General features: G+C 44.0%; 1 protein-coding gene and 1 pseudogene across 6 annotated transcripts in view; one reads left to right on the top strand and one right to left on the bottom strand.

Annotated features, from left to right (window-relative positions):
* Positions 1-1,064: 1,064 nt before the first annotated feature.
* LOC122491053 lies at positions 1,065-10,428 on the bottom strand (annotated as a pseudogene).
* The window catches only part of LOC122492185 (programmed cell death 6 interacting protein), an 80,530-nt gene continuing 71,547 nt past the window's right edge, over positions 5,923-14,905 (top strand). For all 6 annotated transcript variants that reach the window (XM_043595838.1, XM_043595834.1, XM_043595836.1 and 3 more), the window contains exon 1: positions 5,923-10,635. In XM_043595838.1, the coding sequence (XP_043451773.1) occupies positions 10,427-10,635 (209 nt within the window). In that variant the 5' untranslated portion in view covers positions 5,923-10,426. The remainder of the gene's footprint in view (positions 10,636-14,905) is intronic.

Raw genomic sequence — 14,905 nt, 5'->3', positions numbered from 1 at the left:
AGAACTTAGTGGCTTAAATCAAGAGCCATTCAGCTCATAATTCTGTTGTTTGGTTGGCGCGTGTCGTCTGGGCTGACTCAGCTAATCTCTGCTGGGCTTGCTCATGTGTTTGAGGTCAGCAAGGGGGCTGGCCGGTGGCTGGATTCTCTGAGATAGCTTTGCTCACATGTCTAACAGCTAGCTGGTTGTCGGCTAGGCCTAGGAGAGTGACTGGGCCATGTGTCTTTCATAATCCAGCAGGCTAAACTGCACACTCAGAAGTCACAGGGTTTCAAGTGCAGCACGAAGGGACCAGCCCTGATGACTGAAGGGTCACTTGCATTCCAACTGCTGATGCCCCACTGGCCAAAGCAATTCACAGCAACAACCCAGACTTAGGGGCTGGAGGAAAAGACTCCACAGCTTGATGGGAAAGATTTTGCACACGGCAAAGTCACAGATGAAGGGAGGGTAAGAATTTGTGGCCAATTTTATCATCTATCATATCTAGGTTTTCCTTTGTGAGTCAACATAAAAGTCTTCTCCTTTCAATGGTTGATTTAAACCCAATTACATCTATGATTGTTATGTTCAATCTCAATTTTGTCACACTTTTCAGTGCTTTACTTGTTGAGTGTATCAGTATTTTTACTGTTTTTCCCCATTTGGCCTATTTGCTCTTTTTAATTTTCTTCCTCCTTCCTTCCTTCCTTCCTTCCTTCCTTCCTTCCCTTTCTTTCCTTTTCTTTCTTTCTTTCTTTCTTTTCTTTCTTTCTTTCTTTCTTTCTTTCTCTTTCCTTTTCTTTCCTTTTTTTTTCTTTCTTTCTTTCCTTTTCCTTCTTCTTTCTTCCTTCCTTCCTTCCTTCCTTCCTCCCTTCCTCCCTCCTTCTCTCTCTCTCTCTCTTTCCTTGAGAGACAGAATCTTAAGCAGGTTCCACATCCAGCCTGGGACCTGCTGTGGGGCTTGATCTCATACCATGCATGCAATCATGACTTGAGCAGAAATCAAGAGTTGGATGCTCAAATGGCTAAGCCACTCAGGTGCCCCTTCTTTTGGTGTTTATGCATATATTTTACCTTATTATATTTTGTATTACTTGATTTTATTTTACACTAGGTGGTGGGCACAAAGCAATCCTCTTAATAAAGTTGACAATTAGCTTCACTCAGAACATTTTTAATAATGCACATTAAAAAAAAAAGTATTCATCTTACAAATTGTTCTGCAATCCAAATATACAATAGCTTGGAAAACAACATTTAGAAAACAAAAGCCAATGTAAAAAGACAGATTAAAACAACCAGAGCAGTACAGGTTTTATATGGCTCTGATCTTCCAGTTTCCTTGCTGCATCGTCAATGTCAGAAATCTGTTCCTTCAGCTGGCTCCATTGCTCAGGATTTAAAGAAATACCTTTTCTTCCTGGTTTCATTTCACCTTCCGGATCCACCCAATATTCTCTAACATCAATTAGGACTTTCCCTTTAAAGTCTGGAACACTGACATACCTCGTTTTCCCAATCTGAAACTAGTTATCATCTCCGCTGCTGCTCTGCTTAGAGGATGACAGGGCTCTTCAAGTCTCACCAGTCTTCGGCTTTACAGGTTTTTCTGGAGTAACTTGCTTTTCCTGCTTTAACTTTTTGTCAACCTCACTGTCAGAATCAGTGCCAGAAAAGCTTGCAGAAACAAGTTCCTTTGGTTTAGGTATCGCCCCGCTCTTACAGCCGAACAGCCTTCTGCTCGCTTGCTTGTAACTCTTTTTTAGGTAAGCTTTAGATCAGCATGGAGCCCAACGTGGGGGTTTGGGGGTTGAGCTCACGACCCTGAGATCAAGATCTGAGATCACGACCCTGAGATCAAGTGTGTATACACACTTGAAGGTTACCTTTTTACTAATGCCTTTTTCTTAATTATTTGGTCTCCTTTTTCCTTCCTTCTGCTATTTGGTTTGTCAGGTTTAAATGACATTTGATGGTATCATTTAAATATTTTTTGATTTCCATCACCCACTCACCAATCAGATTACTTATTCTACTTTTCCTTTCTGATATTTGCAATGTACTATGAAATAGATCCAAAAACTAAGATAGATTAATGGACAGATGGACAGAGGGATGATTAGATAGATGTGTGATAAAGACAGATACATGTCATAATAAGATGTTAATGTTAGAATCTTGTGGTGGATATGTAGGTGTTCTCTTTAAAATTCTATACTGTTTGGGGCGCCTGGGTGGCTCAGTCGGTTGGGCGTCTGACTTCGGCTCAGGTCATGATCTCACCGTCCGTGAGTTTGAGCCCCGAGTCGGGCTCTTGCTGACAGCTCAGAGCCTGGAGCCTGCTTCGGATTCTGTGTCTCCTTCTCTCTCTGCCCCTCCCCCATTCATGCTCTGTCTCTCTCTGTCTCAAAATAAATAAACATTAAAAAATAAATAAATAAAATTCTATACTGTTTAAAAATTTAAAAGTTAAAGCGTAGGGGTAAAAGAACCTAGGAGCCAGCCTGATGGTGTTTCCATTAGTCAAATCATTTTTTTTTTCTGTACCAGTAATAATTTATTTTTTTTTATTTTTTTCAATATATGAAGTTTATTGTCAAATTGGTTTCTTTTTTTTTTTTTAACGTTTTATTTATTTTTTTTTGAGACAGAGAGAGACACAGCACGAACGGGGAAGGGGCAGAGAGAGAAGGAGACACAAAATCAGAAGCAGGCTCCAGGCTCTGAGCCATCAGCCCAGAGCCTGACACGGGGCTCGAACTCACAGACTGTGAGATCATGACCTGAGCTGAAGTCAGACGCTCAACCGACAGAGCCACCCAGGCGCCCCTCAAATTGTTATATGGATAACACTCAGTGCTCCTCCCAAAAGGTGCCCTCCTCAATACCCATCACCCACCCTCCCCTCCCTCCCGCCCCCCCCAACCCTCAGTTTGTTCTCAGTTTTTATTTAAAAAAAAATTTTTTTGTCAACGTTTTTATTTATTTTTGGGACAGAGAGAGACAGAGCATGAACGGGGGAGGGGCAGAGAGAGAGGGAGACACAGAATCGGAAACAGGCTCCAGGCTCTGAGCCATCAGCCCAGAGCCCGACGCGGGGCTCGAACTCATGGACCGCGAGATCGTGACCTGGCTGAAGTCGGACGCTTAACCGACTGCGCCACCCAGGCGCCCCATGTTCTCAGTTTTTAAGAGTCTCTTACACTTTGGCTCTCTCCCACTCTAACCTCCTTTTTCCATTGGCCAAATCTTAAACAAAATACAGTATCAAAATACATAATGACAGGAATAGAATAGATTATAATCCATGAGTCCATGATGATATGAACAAATTTATAACTGAATGAATACGTAAATAAATGGGAAAAAAAAAGAAAACTCTCCTGTAAACTTACTTACAGAATAATGCCAACTAATAAATACGGGAGGAATGAGGGATAAGAAAATTTCCATTTTGCAATCATCATAGCAATAATAGGTTCAGGGAAGAATCATCAAAACAAGAAAAAAAATCAGTGGAAAAATGTTTAAGGAGGAACAATATAGTTATACAGTCTCGAAGTATAGTCCCACAAATTACTTGTTAATTACAAAGAGAAAATGACTTTTCCAGGAAGAAAAATGGTGGACATCACCTTCAAAAATTAGCGTTTAGGGGTACCTGGCTGGCTCAGTCGGTAGAGCATGCAAGTCTTGATCTTGGGGTTAAGTTTGAGCCCCATGTTGGGTGTAGAGATTTCTTATGAATAAAATCTTAAATTAGGGTTTATTACGAGTGTGAAATTTGTTAATAGCATACAAAGCTATGCACTACGATGTATTTCCTTACTTGCTCAGTCTTTTTTCTTAGAGTATCACTGCCATTCTTTTCTTCTTCCTGATATACTTTTTTCTGAAAGCTCCATCATGTCAGGTATTGTGTCTAATCCCACCGATCTTTCTTTCTTTTTTTTTCTCTTTGGGACCTTCCTTCTGGAGGCCTTCATCCTCCTGCTTCAGTCTGGGCTGGCTACTCTTTAGGTCTGTTGCCCCACTGCCCTTTTAGGCCTTCCCTTCATTGTTCTCTTCTTATAAACCATCCTCTGTGAGAGTAGAATCAAGACCTCTGTAAATATATACAATGCATTGATCGATTGGCTGCAGAATGCTCTTGATTTAAATTTTGCTTGGCATACAGTAGGAACTCAGAGATACTTGCTGAATGACTTAGTATGATCATCCAAATGTTACAAATGCTTTGTACCATGAAGTTTACAGGTTTGTTTTTTAACACATGGTCATAAATATTAAATAAGCAAAGACAAGAGAAATTACGCATACTTTGCGTATATGCATGATTTTCTTACAAGGAACTCAAGTTTGTTTAGTATGAAGAGGTCCTAGTAACGCTTACTGACTGCTCCCTGAATCTGAAACAGAGCTAATGAACGCTGCAGGGAACAGACGAGACACACATTGTTGTGTAGCTGTAAAAGCACATTCACAGAGAAGTCAGGGTGACGGGGTGATGGTGTTCCTTGCTCAAGTTGAGATGCTTAAACAAAGATTGGATTTTAGTGAAAATAGGAGTCTTGAAACATGCCCTCAGTGTTCAGATACTCATAATTTTCAGCTTTCCCCAAATACTTACTTCTATTCATTTTTTTCAAAATAATTCTGATACTTTATTCTTAGAAGTTATCTTACCCACGTAAAGCGACTCTCGTCTAGGAGAGACACTAGTGGCAAGGGGCAGTAGTTATTTAAATAGCTGTGAACGGTATCAGAGAACTGGCAACTGATGGAAACACGAACAGCAGTATCTGGGATGAGAGAGAGGGCTTACCTAGGGAGTAACTCGAGATAAAAGGTTTAATAGTTTCCCTATTTCTCTTTAAAAATTTTGCTGCTATGTGGACAAAATTTACATACCCACATGTGAAAAATGAGTAATTTTCTTTTTTTGCATACGTGTTGCGTTTTTTGGAAAGTTAAATATGCAAACAGATTAAAGAGACAAATATTCTCTATTACATGTTGCAAAAAAAACCAGTGCTCCTGCCCCACACCATTTTCTGCTTTCCATTCCTTACACAGGAGACGTACGGTGACATCCTTGCTGCTCTTGATTTCATCGTCTGTTTGTTTCTACTTCTCTCCTATCCTTGAGGCCCCTGTCCCTTACCTACGCAACACCTAGAGTGTGGAGTAAGGGAGTAATGACATCTCGTTTACCTTCTGCCCTTCACCCTCTCACCCTTCCTCTCAGCCCCCAAAGGGCTTCTCTTTCTTGCAGCGCACGAACTTTCCTTACACCAAACCCCTGTCCTATTTACTCTTTCATTCATTCATTGTAAACACTCTCCTTCGTGGCCTTATGGGCTTGGTTTATATCAGCCTCTTTCCTCCCAAACAAAGCTGGACTCCTCCCAAAATAACAAGTGCTTACTTTCAGGCTATTGTCTCAATATGGACTTCAAAAACTCTTATTTTGAAATTCAAGCCTGTTTTCATCGGGTTTGCTCCTTCCAAAGATGCAAGTATTTCCACTGGTTCAATCGGTGGGGTGACGATGGGCCCACCAGAACTATAGATTATCAGGGGGGAAAATCTACTGATTTAACGTCCCCCCAAAACATTACACTGAGGCTACTGTACTCTAAGAATGTATTTTATGGAGTTTCATTACACAGATGGAAGATCAATGTTGCCACTAGCAAGTTCGGAAGCAGTGAAACTCATCCTTGGGATGCATCACCAGTGCTCCGTAACATCCAGCCCTCCCTTCCTTCCTGGGCACCAAGAAGACTAACCTTCCCAGTCCCACTGCATTTTGATGGGGCCAGGTGAGAGCTTCTAGCCAGTGAAATGTGAGTGGAAGTAACGGCTGAGGCAGTGAAAAACTGCTGTGTGATGCCACAGATTTCCTCTTCCCCTTTGAAAGTGGTGTCTCATGTTGGGATAATTGAGTTACAAGATCGAAGTAGTCTGGATCACTAAGACGCTACTTGGAGGACAGCGACCCTGGAGAGTCTACGACGTTAAGATACTGAGATTCTGGAATTGTTTTTCAGTGTTTCCAAAGCAACTTTATTGATGTGTGAACATGCTTGACAGAATATGAAGAAAAGAAAAAAATAATGAGATACAAAATTGCACACACAGAGACATGAGAATTATCCAAAGAAAATATATGTGCAGGGAGAAGGAAGTGCAAAGAACTTTGCTTAAAGAAAACATCCAGGTTGTGGAATCGCAGCGTTTTATTGTACATGTGATTCTTCAAATGTGCCAAATTTTCTAGAGAAGGCATGTTATGCTCTGAAGACGGAAAAGAGAAATGTTTTGAAATGACACTAGAAGAGCAGGGGGGAGGAGGAGGAAAAGAAATGGATGAAAGCTGGAAAAGAGGAATGGAGGAGAACACTGGAAAGGGAGAAATTCAGGCCACCTCCCCGAACACTGCACTCACCGCAGGCTCCGTGCCAGGCACAGCACAGGCCCCGTGGCAAACAGAAAATAAGAGTCTGAGGACCACCACCACCCCTGGAGCTTTGGTCTGGGGAGAGGCTGGGAAACAGCAGCCTGTCCGAGTACCTACGCTGTGTGCCCGAGCCAAAGGGAAATTGGGGGCTGTGGGGTGTAGGGAGATGCAGGAAGGCTTCCTGTAGGAGGCAAGTTGAGCTGTCTTGAATGAGCTCTAGAAGATCGCCTGGTACAGGGAGGACGATGAGAAGGAGTGAACAAGAGGAGACAGACATCCCCGAGGAGGCTAGTTGTTGAATTTTGTCACAAGAGACAGTTACGAAATTCGTTATTACCGGAACACAAGCATATGCCATCCTTCTTTGGCCACTGGCCTACTGCTTAATTAATGGTTATTGCCTAACTAACTACACTGGCTTATTATCAAATCAATGAGGGTACCTCTTATTGAGAAAGGTTGTCATTTTGATAGGAGAAATCTAAATTTTTTTTCACAAGCAGTGGAACTTATTTACTCATTCAAAAATATTTACTGAGTGCCTACCATGTGCCTAGTGCTGGATATAACAGTACTTAAAAAACAAAACAAAACATTTTTGCCCTTACAGAGCTTATATTCTAGTGGGGAAGTCAGACAAATATTAAATCAACAGCAACAAAAATACTTGCTAGTTAGGTAAGTGTTTTGAAGGAAATAAACAATGGCTGAGTTAGACAGTAACAAGGGGGGAGTAATGGGGAGGAGACATTTCAACCTACACATGAAGAAAGTGGGGAGGAAGTTGTAAGTCATATGAGGAAAGACAGATCTTCGTGATTTTGAGAACTGAAATAAGACCAATGTGACCGGGCAGTAATAAATGAAGAACAAGGGGCAACATATGAAGTTGAAGAGATACGCAGAAATAGATCATGCTGTGGTAAGGAGTTTAGATTTTATTCTAAGTTCCATCAGACAGGATCGCCTTATCTTCCCTTGACCAATGCTGCGCAGTTAACTACATCTGTGTTCATTTCCCACCTGCCTCAACAAATGATTTATCCCACATCTTTCTGACGGTTAATCCCCCCCCTCTTCCACCCTCCGTGTTATGGTTGCCCTTTCCTCTCCTCTTTTCATGCACTTTGCGTCTCGGGCTCTTCTGAATCCCCAGTGCATCAGTTCTGCGACCCAACCTACAAGATAATCTATCACCTTCGGTCTTAAAAATACACCTAATCTGATACTATCCTTCCTAATTGATAGCTTCTGACCTATTTCTATTTCTTCGTGTTCCTTTATAGTCCCAGGGTTTTAAAAATCAGCTGACTGCTGATTCCCGAACAAGACCTCTTCCAGAAGCTCTAATCCCATATACCCAGTTGTCAATTTATTGACTCCACTTGAACGGCTGGGTACAAACACTCCCGATCCCCTCCCCCATCAGTGGATTATACATCAGTTTTCCTTGTATCAGTAAATGATTCTACTGACCACTCAGAAGTTCAGGCACCAAAACCAGGCATCATCCTTGATCACTCCCTTCTCTTCACCTTCCTATCCTGTTTATCAGTAAATTCTTCAATTTGTAACTCAAAAACACATCAACTTAGCTCATTCCTGCTAATGTTACCTTTCGTGATCTCTTGCTTGGATTTCTGAAATCATCTCATGATTTACTTCTCTGCTTTCACCTTGCCTTTCTTTAATGCATTGTCTACATAGCAAAGTGGTTGTTTTATTTTAACCTAGAATCTTTTACTAAAAAGATGAAAATTGTAGGGCGCCTGGGTGACTCAGTCGGTTAAGCATCTGACTTTGGCTCAGGTCCCGATCTCACGGTTTGTGGGTTCTAGCCCCTTATCAGGCTCTGTGCTGACAGCTCAGAGCCAGGAACCTGTTTCTGATTCTGTGTCTCCCTCTTTCTGCCTGTCCCCCATTTGTGCTCTGTCTCTTCCTACCTCTCAAAAATAAATAAATGTTAAAAAACAATAAATGAAAATTGTGGTAAAATAAACTTTTATAACAAAAGTAGTATGTACGATGGGCAAAACCCATAGATATAGAGAGCTGATGGGGGGATGGGGAAAATGGGTGAAGGGCCATGGGAGGAGAGGAGACATAGGCTTCCAGTTATGGAATGAATAAGTCACAGGGATAAAAGGTACAGCATAGGGGACAGAGTCAACGGTATGATAATCGCACTGTATGGTGACAGATGGTAGCTAGCGACACTTGTGGTGAGCACAGCATAATTTGCAGACTTGTCAAAATCACTATATTGTACACCTGAAACGAATGTAACATTGTGTGTAAGCTATACTCCAATATAAAAATTAATTAAAAAAACTTCGCAAAACTCAACCATTATAAAAAAAGGTACACAACAATAAAGAAAATAAAAGTATACATTTCTACTTCTAAAGATTAAACTGCTAAAACCTTCCAGTATAATCCTAGATATTTCTTGTAGTACACAAATACACATATATGCATTTTGCAATCAAAGTGAGATACCATAACATACATACTGTTCTGTGACTTGCTCTTTTCCGCTAATGATCTCCATCTTTCCATGGCAATACATTTGCATCTTATATTCAGTCCCTCGATATCGAAATTTCTTCAGCTGTCCTGAAAGTGCATTTTGTAGGGAGCCTCTTCTACTAGGATTCAATCTGCTGTTACGTACCCTAAATTTTTTTGTTTTTTCATACAGCAGTGGCTTTTTTCATAACGATCCATCGTTGAAGAGATGGAGCCGGTTGTCCTGCAGAATATTCCACCTCTTGGATGTTTGGTTACTTCCTATGGATCATTTAGTTTGCTCCTATATCCCCTGTATTTCTAATAAGCTGTTTGTTAGGTGCAAAGGCTTGATAGACTCAAGTTACACATTTTTGCCTGGAATACATCATAGATGGTATTGTATACTTCATGCTACATCCCATCAAGAGATACGACATCAGATTGATGCACAGGGTGGCCTTTTTAAAACGTAAACTGTATCATGTCGATATCGCCTAAATCCCACTTATGGCTTCCTTGGCATTTATTCTATAATACAAATTCTGTAACTTGGCCTACAAGGTTCTGAATGACTGATGCTTGCTTACTCTTCTAACTTTATTTTATCCCATTCCCTGTGTGGTTTTTAAGTTTTTGCCACCGTTTACTTCAACTTCACGAACAAGGGAAGTGCTTGCTTCCTGGGGACTTGGCACTTGCAACCCCATCGGTCTGCGAGATTCTCCTTTGCCACTCTTCCCCTCTTCTAATGTCAAGCATCATCTCAAAGTGCAGGTCGTTTTAAGTTGACCCCAGAGAAGCCTACTCTGATCGTCTTGTTTAAATAGGTTCTTCCAAGGGACCCTAATACCCTACGCTCCGAGCACCCAGTTTTTCCTACCATACTCTGGACCCTTTGTACACCTTAGTTTCTGTGTCCTTACCTGCCTGTAAGTTGCATCGCACCGTGGCAGGGACCTTGCCTATAAGGCTCACTGTGCCCTCAGTCCTGGTGTATAGCAATGCGTGGCGCGAACTACCATAGGTCACAACAACCCCGAGGCTGCAACGTCTTGGACAGGTCGCCGCAGACTCTCGTAGGGGCCAGTAACAACACTTCACCGACAAGTTGTTCGAGTGGAGGCATCGTGGCTTTTCCGTGAAGGCGCCGCAAGCAGCGCGCCGGAAGGAGAGGCTTCCACTTGCGAAAGAAAAATCCAGCGCCCCCCCCCCCCCCCCGGGAGACGCCCCCGTCCCGGGCCAGCGGCTCCGCGGCGCCGCGTCCCCGCCCGCCTCACGTGACTGCGGGCGGCGCGTCCCAGTGCGCCTGCGCGGGAGCTCCCGGAAGTGGCCGGACCCACAGCTCGGGCGGAGAGCCCGTCCGTCGGTTCGTCGGTCCGCCGGTCCGCCAGCCGGGTGGTCCGCGCGCCTCGGCCCTCGTCGGCGTCCCGCGCGGCCTGTGTGGCCCGAACCGCGGCCGAGGTGCCCGCCATGGCGACGTTCATCTCGGTCCAGCTGAAGAAGACCTCGGAGGTGGACCTGGCCAAGCCGCTGGTGAAGTTCATCCAGCAGACGTACCCGAGCGGCGGGGAGGAGCAGGCCCAGTACTGCCGCGCGGCGGAGGAGCTCAGCAAGCTGCGCCGCGCCGCGCTCGGCCGCCCGCTGGACAAGCACGAGGGCGCTCTCGAGACGCTCCTGAGGTGGGCCCGGGGGCGAGCGGTGGGGAGGTGGGCCGTGGCCCGCCGCCCCCGCGTCTCCCTCCGCCCGTGCGGGGCCCCTCCGTCGCCCGCACGGCCCCGGCCCGGCCGCCCCGCCCTGGCTGGGCCGGGCGCGTAGGCGTGGCCCGCATTCCTCCTCGGTGAGCTGGAAGCGGCCCCGCGGGCCGCCGCTCGCCCTGCCCTCCCGTCCGTCCCGCCCGCCCGCGCCGGCCCCGGCCCCGGCCCCGGCCCCGGCCCCGGCCCCGGCTCTGCTGGGACTCGGGCCATCGGATGCCCGGCGCGAACGGGGTTGCCCGCGCGCCGCGCGCTCTCGCCGCATTTTCCCACGAGTAATTGCCCCCACTTTTTGGGGGTCTCCGAGACACCGCCCTTCCCCCCATTTTTGCGTCGCCGCGCAACTTTCCGGGCCGGGTTAGGATTTCGTAACCGTAGTTGTTTGAGGGAAGTGGGGGAATTGGGACACTGGGACGGACGTCTAGGACTGACTGCGTTATTGTCGCTCGGCCTGAGCCACCTTTTTGAGTTCGTTATAATCGCACGGCGGAGAATTCCCGGGGTTAGGAGCTGCGGTTATTTGAAATTAAACTCGAGAGGTTGTTGAAAATCAGTTTTTTTTTTTTCTTCCCCGAGCAGGTAGGCGCCCAAGGGAGTGAATTTGTTATCCTAACAAATGCTTATGGAGCTCATGCTGTATTTAATGAGGGTTCCGTTTGCGGTACTTTTTTGGATCGGATGACAACGTTTTCATATAACTTAGCGGTTCAAAATGTTCTTTTGCCTGCCTTTGAACAGCCTCGTTTCTTACGTGTAACATACTCTCCTTGTCTCGCGGGACAGACACAGCTGTATTAGGATGCAGGGAGCAGCCCTGGTTAAACTAGTTTACTTATTTCTTCTGGTATCTGAAAAGTGTAGGAATAGTGCTTCTTTAGGTTTAAGAACCACTTAAGCCTAAAGAATCTTGCATCCATGATGATTCCCTTTTAGGTGACTTTTGTTTCTGTATTGGGAGACATGCCCCCCGCCCCCCCAGCTCTACTGTGATTACAGTGGTCCGTAATACATAAATAAGAGTGCTTTTCTCCTTCTCTTTGGCGAAGTCCATGGGAAGCCTCTGATTGGGTTGGCTCTTGCCCACTTATGAGTGGAAATGTGCTAATTTGCTTGCCCTTGTGTGAGTCACTCTCTGCTATAACTTTTCCATCCCACATGGATCAAAGTGGTAGTAATAGGGACTGGGGGAGGGCTGGTTCCTCCAAGGGAGGATACTGAATAGATTGCCCAGAGAGATTAGGACCCTTTGGTGTCCTTTTTTTTTTTTTTTTTTTTTTTATTTTGAGCGAGCACAAGTCGGGGAGGAAGAGAGAGACAGAGAGACAGAGACTCCCAAGCAGGCTCTGCACTGTCAGTGGCAGAGCCAGATGCGGGGCTCAAAGTTAGGAACGGTGAGATCATGACCCGAGCCGCAACGTAGAATTGGATGCTTATCTGACTGAGCCACCCAGTGGCTCAGTATCATTTTTAAAGATAGGACTGTCGGGTTGCCAAGATCATTAGTTTGATACTTATTAGGAGCTTTTTGTTAAGGTAACCTAGGAATTCTTAGTCATTGTTTTTAGAACTAAAAAAAAAAAAAAATGCAAAGCGAGTTTTTAAAAAAGGCATTTGTTTTGAGAGGGGGAGGAGGGGCAGAGAGGGAGAGAGAGAATCCCAGGCAGGCTCTGTGCTGTCAGATCAGAGCTTGAATTCAGGGCTTGATCTCCTCCCACACTGTGAAATCATTACCTGGGTGGAAACCAAGAGTTAGGTGCTTAACCGACTGAGCCACCCAGGTTCCCCTCCAAAGTGATTTTTATGTAGACCAGAATAGTATTTAGTGAGGATTTTCCATTAGTAGTATTAAGAAAGCAAGAGATGTGGTGTAACAAACACTTTGATAACAGTCTTGTTAAATAGAGTGTTTGGTCCCAGCTCTTAAGGAGCTTGGAGCTTTCAGAGGCAATTGGTGCACAATTTCAAGACTAACAGACAAGAGGGGGGGCCTGGGTGGCTCAGTCAGTTAAGCATCCAACTGTTGATTTCAGTTCAGGTCATGGTCTCATGATTTCTGAGTTGAAGCCCCGCATCGGGCTCCTCACAGACAGTGCAGATGCTTGGGATTCTCTCTCTCTCCCTCTCTCTCTGCCCCTCCCCTGTTTATACTCTCTCTCTTTTTCAAAAAAACTTAAAAAAGACTAACATACAAGAGGAGTAGTGGATAGTGGTTGTGATAGAGTTCTGCTGTGAACTTTTAAAACTTCATTCATTTGTTCAATCCTTATTTTTTTAGGCATAAATGTGAGAACTATTCCTAGGTACTAAGGTCGTTGCAGAGATCGTGTCTTTGAAACTAACCGTGTTTCGTCAATCATCTCTATATTATTCTCTTCTAGCCCTTTCATTCAACAACTATATTTTTTTCACTTCTTGCCCTTCTAGTGTGCTAGGATAGGCTAATAGATATATACTACAGTCTATTAAATTTTATGATAGAGGTGTATATAAAAGTTCCTTGGGTATATATGCTGTAAAAATCAAACAGTTGTGAGGTGTTCATTCAATCAAGCCAGCAGAATATCTTTATTTTTAAAAAAAATTTATTATTATTTTTAAGTAGGCTCCACACTCAACGTGGGGCTTGAACTCATGACCCCGAGATCAAGAGTCACATGCTCTACCAACTGAGCCAGCCAGGTGTCCCTGGAATATCTTACTTTGTTTGTTTTTAAAGTTTATCTATTTTGGTAGAGACAGCGCAAGTGGGGGAGGGGGCAGAGATCAAGGGAGAGAATCCCAAGCAGGCTCCATGCTGCCTGTGCAGAGCCCAATATGGAGCTCAAACTCAGGAACCTCGAGGGGGAGGAGGGAAACTTCAGATGTCAGTGTGTGTGTCTTTTTGTGGCAGTCGGTTTTTTTCTTTTAAAGAGAGAAAGCTTCCGGTCTCCTTCCATGAAAAAGCCTGGTCGTCAGCTTTCTGAAATTTGATCAAGGGGAAACGGAGGTTGGGGATTTCAGCAATCATACACGCAGTCTTTTATGTCATCTGGTTTAGGGTGACACCTGTATTAGGGTTGGATTCAGCTGCCTGTAGTAGATCTCAAGTTATCAGTGAGTTAAAGTATGATTTTATTCCTGTGTAAAGAGTTGGTAGATGGGTGGTTCTGGTCATCCGAGGCTGGTGTAGTGCTTCTGTGAAGTTCATCAGGCTCCGGCGTCTTCCGGCCGTCTGCTGTGTAAAGCCTAGAGTCTTTGTTCTCAAGGCCCAGATAGGAGTCATACCCACGTTTCAGATCATAGGAAAGACGGGAGAAAGGCAGAGGGCTCAGTTTCCAGACTATTTCCTGGAAGCTGCCCCCTAGCACCTTGCTCATGTTACTGGCTTTTAGCGTGTGTCCACATCACAGAAGAGTAGGATAGAAAAAGGAAGTTTTATTAAGGGCAGCCATATACCCAGCTGAAATGTGGGGTTCTGTTAGTAAGGAAGAAGGAGAGAGAATGATGCAGGCATTTAGCACTCCCAACCATGGCCTCTCAGTCCCCATCCCCCCCACTTACTTGTGCTCGATCCCCCAGCTTAGCTGTGTTTGATATCCTTAACGTTTTCCTCAGTCAAGGAGTTGGGAGCCCAATGGTTTCTTTCAAAGATTTTCAACCATACCTTCTCTTCCCAGACTCATACTGGATTCCTTTTTGAGTGGTGCCTCCTGTTTCTCAGTTTAGATCCTTTCTGGCTCCTCCGGCATGATTTGGCTATTTTGTTAGCTCCCTCTCCTCTAGGCAATTAGAGTTTCAGCTTTCTCTCTCTGCTTCATTCCTTCACTTCTCATATTTTAGAAAATTTCCTGAAACCTCTTGTATGCTATTGGGCCATTTCCTGTTGTCTTTGTCCTTGTGCATTGACATCTTGAAGATTTTTTATTCCTTTTTTTAGTGGAATTTTGGGAGGGAACAGAGAAGGGTGTTGATTCAGATCTCCGGTTAACTGGGAGAGGGTTGTTTATATTTTCATCTCTCCACAGTGGTTTTATTAATTTACATTAATAAATTAATTAACACTATTAATTTACATTAATAAATAACATATACAATATATATTATAATATATAATATAATATATAATGTATATTATAATATATATAATATAATATATAATATATATGATATATATAATATAATAAATAACATATAAAATATATATAATATATATACATTA

This window comes from Prionailurus bengalensis, chromosome C2 (assembly GCF_016509475.1).
Source record: "Prionailurus bengalensis isolate Pbe53 chromosome C2, Fcat_Pben_1.1_paternal_pri, whole genome shotgun sequence".
Lineage (NCBI taxonomy): Eukaryota > Metazoa > Chordata > Mammalia > Carnivora > Felidae > Prionailurus > Prionailurus bengalensis.
This window is presented reverse-complemented; position numbering and strand designations above follow the sequence as displayed.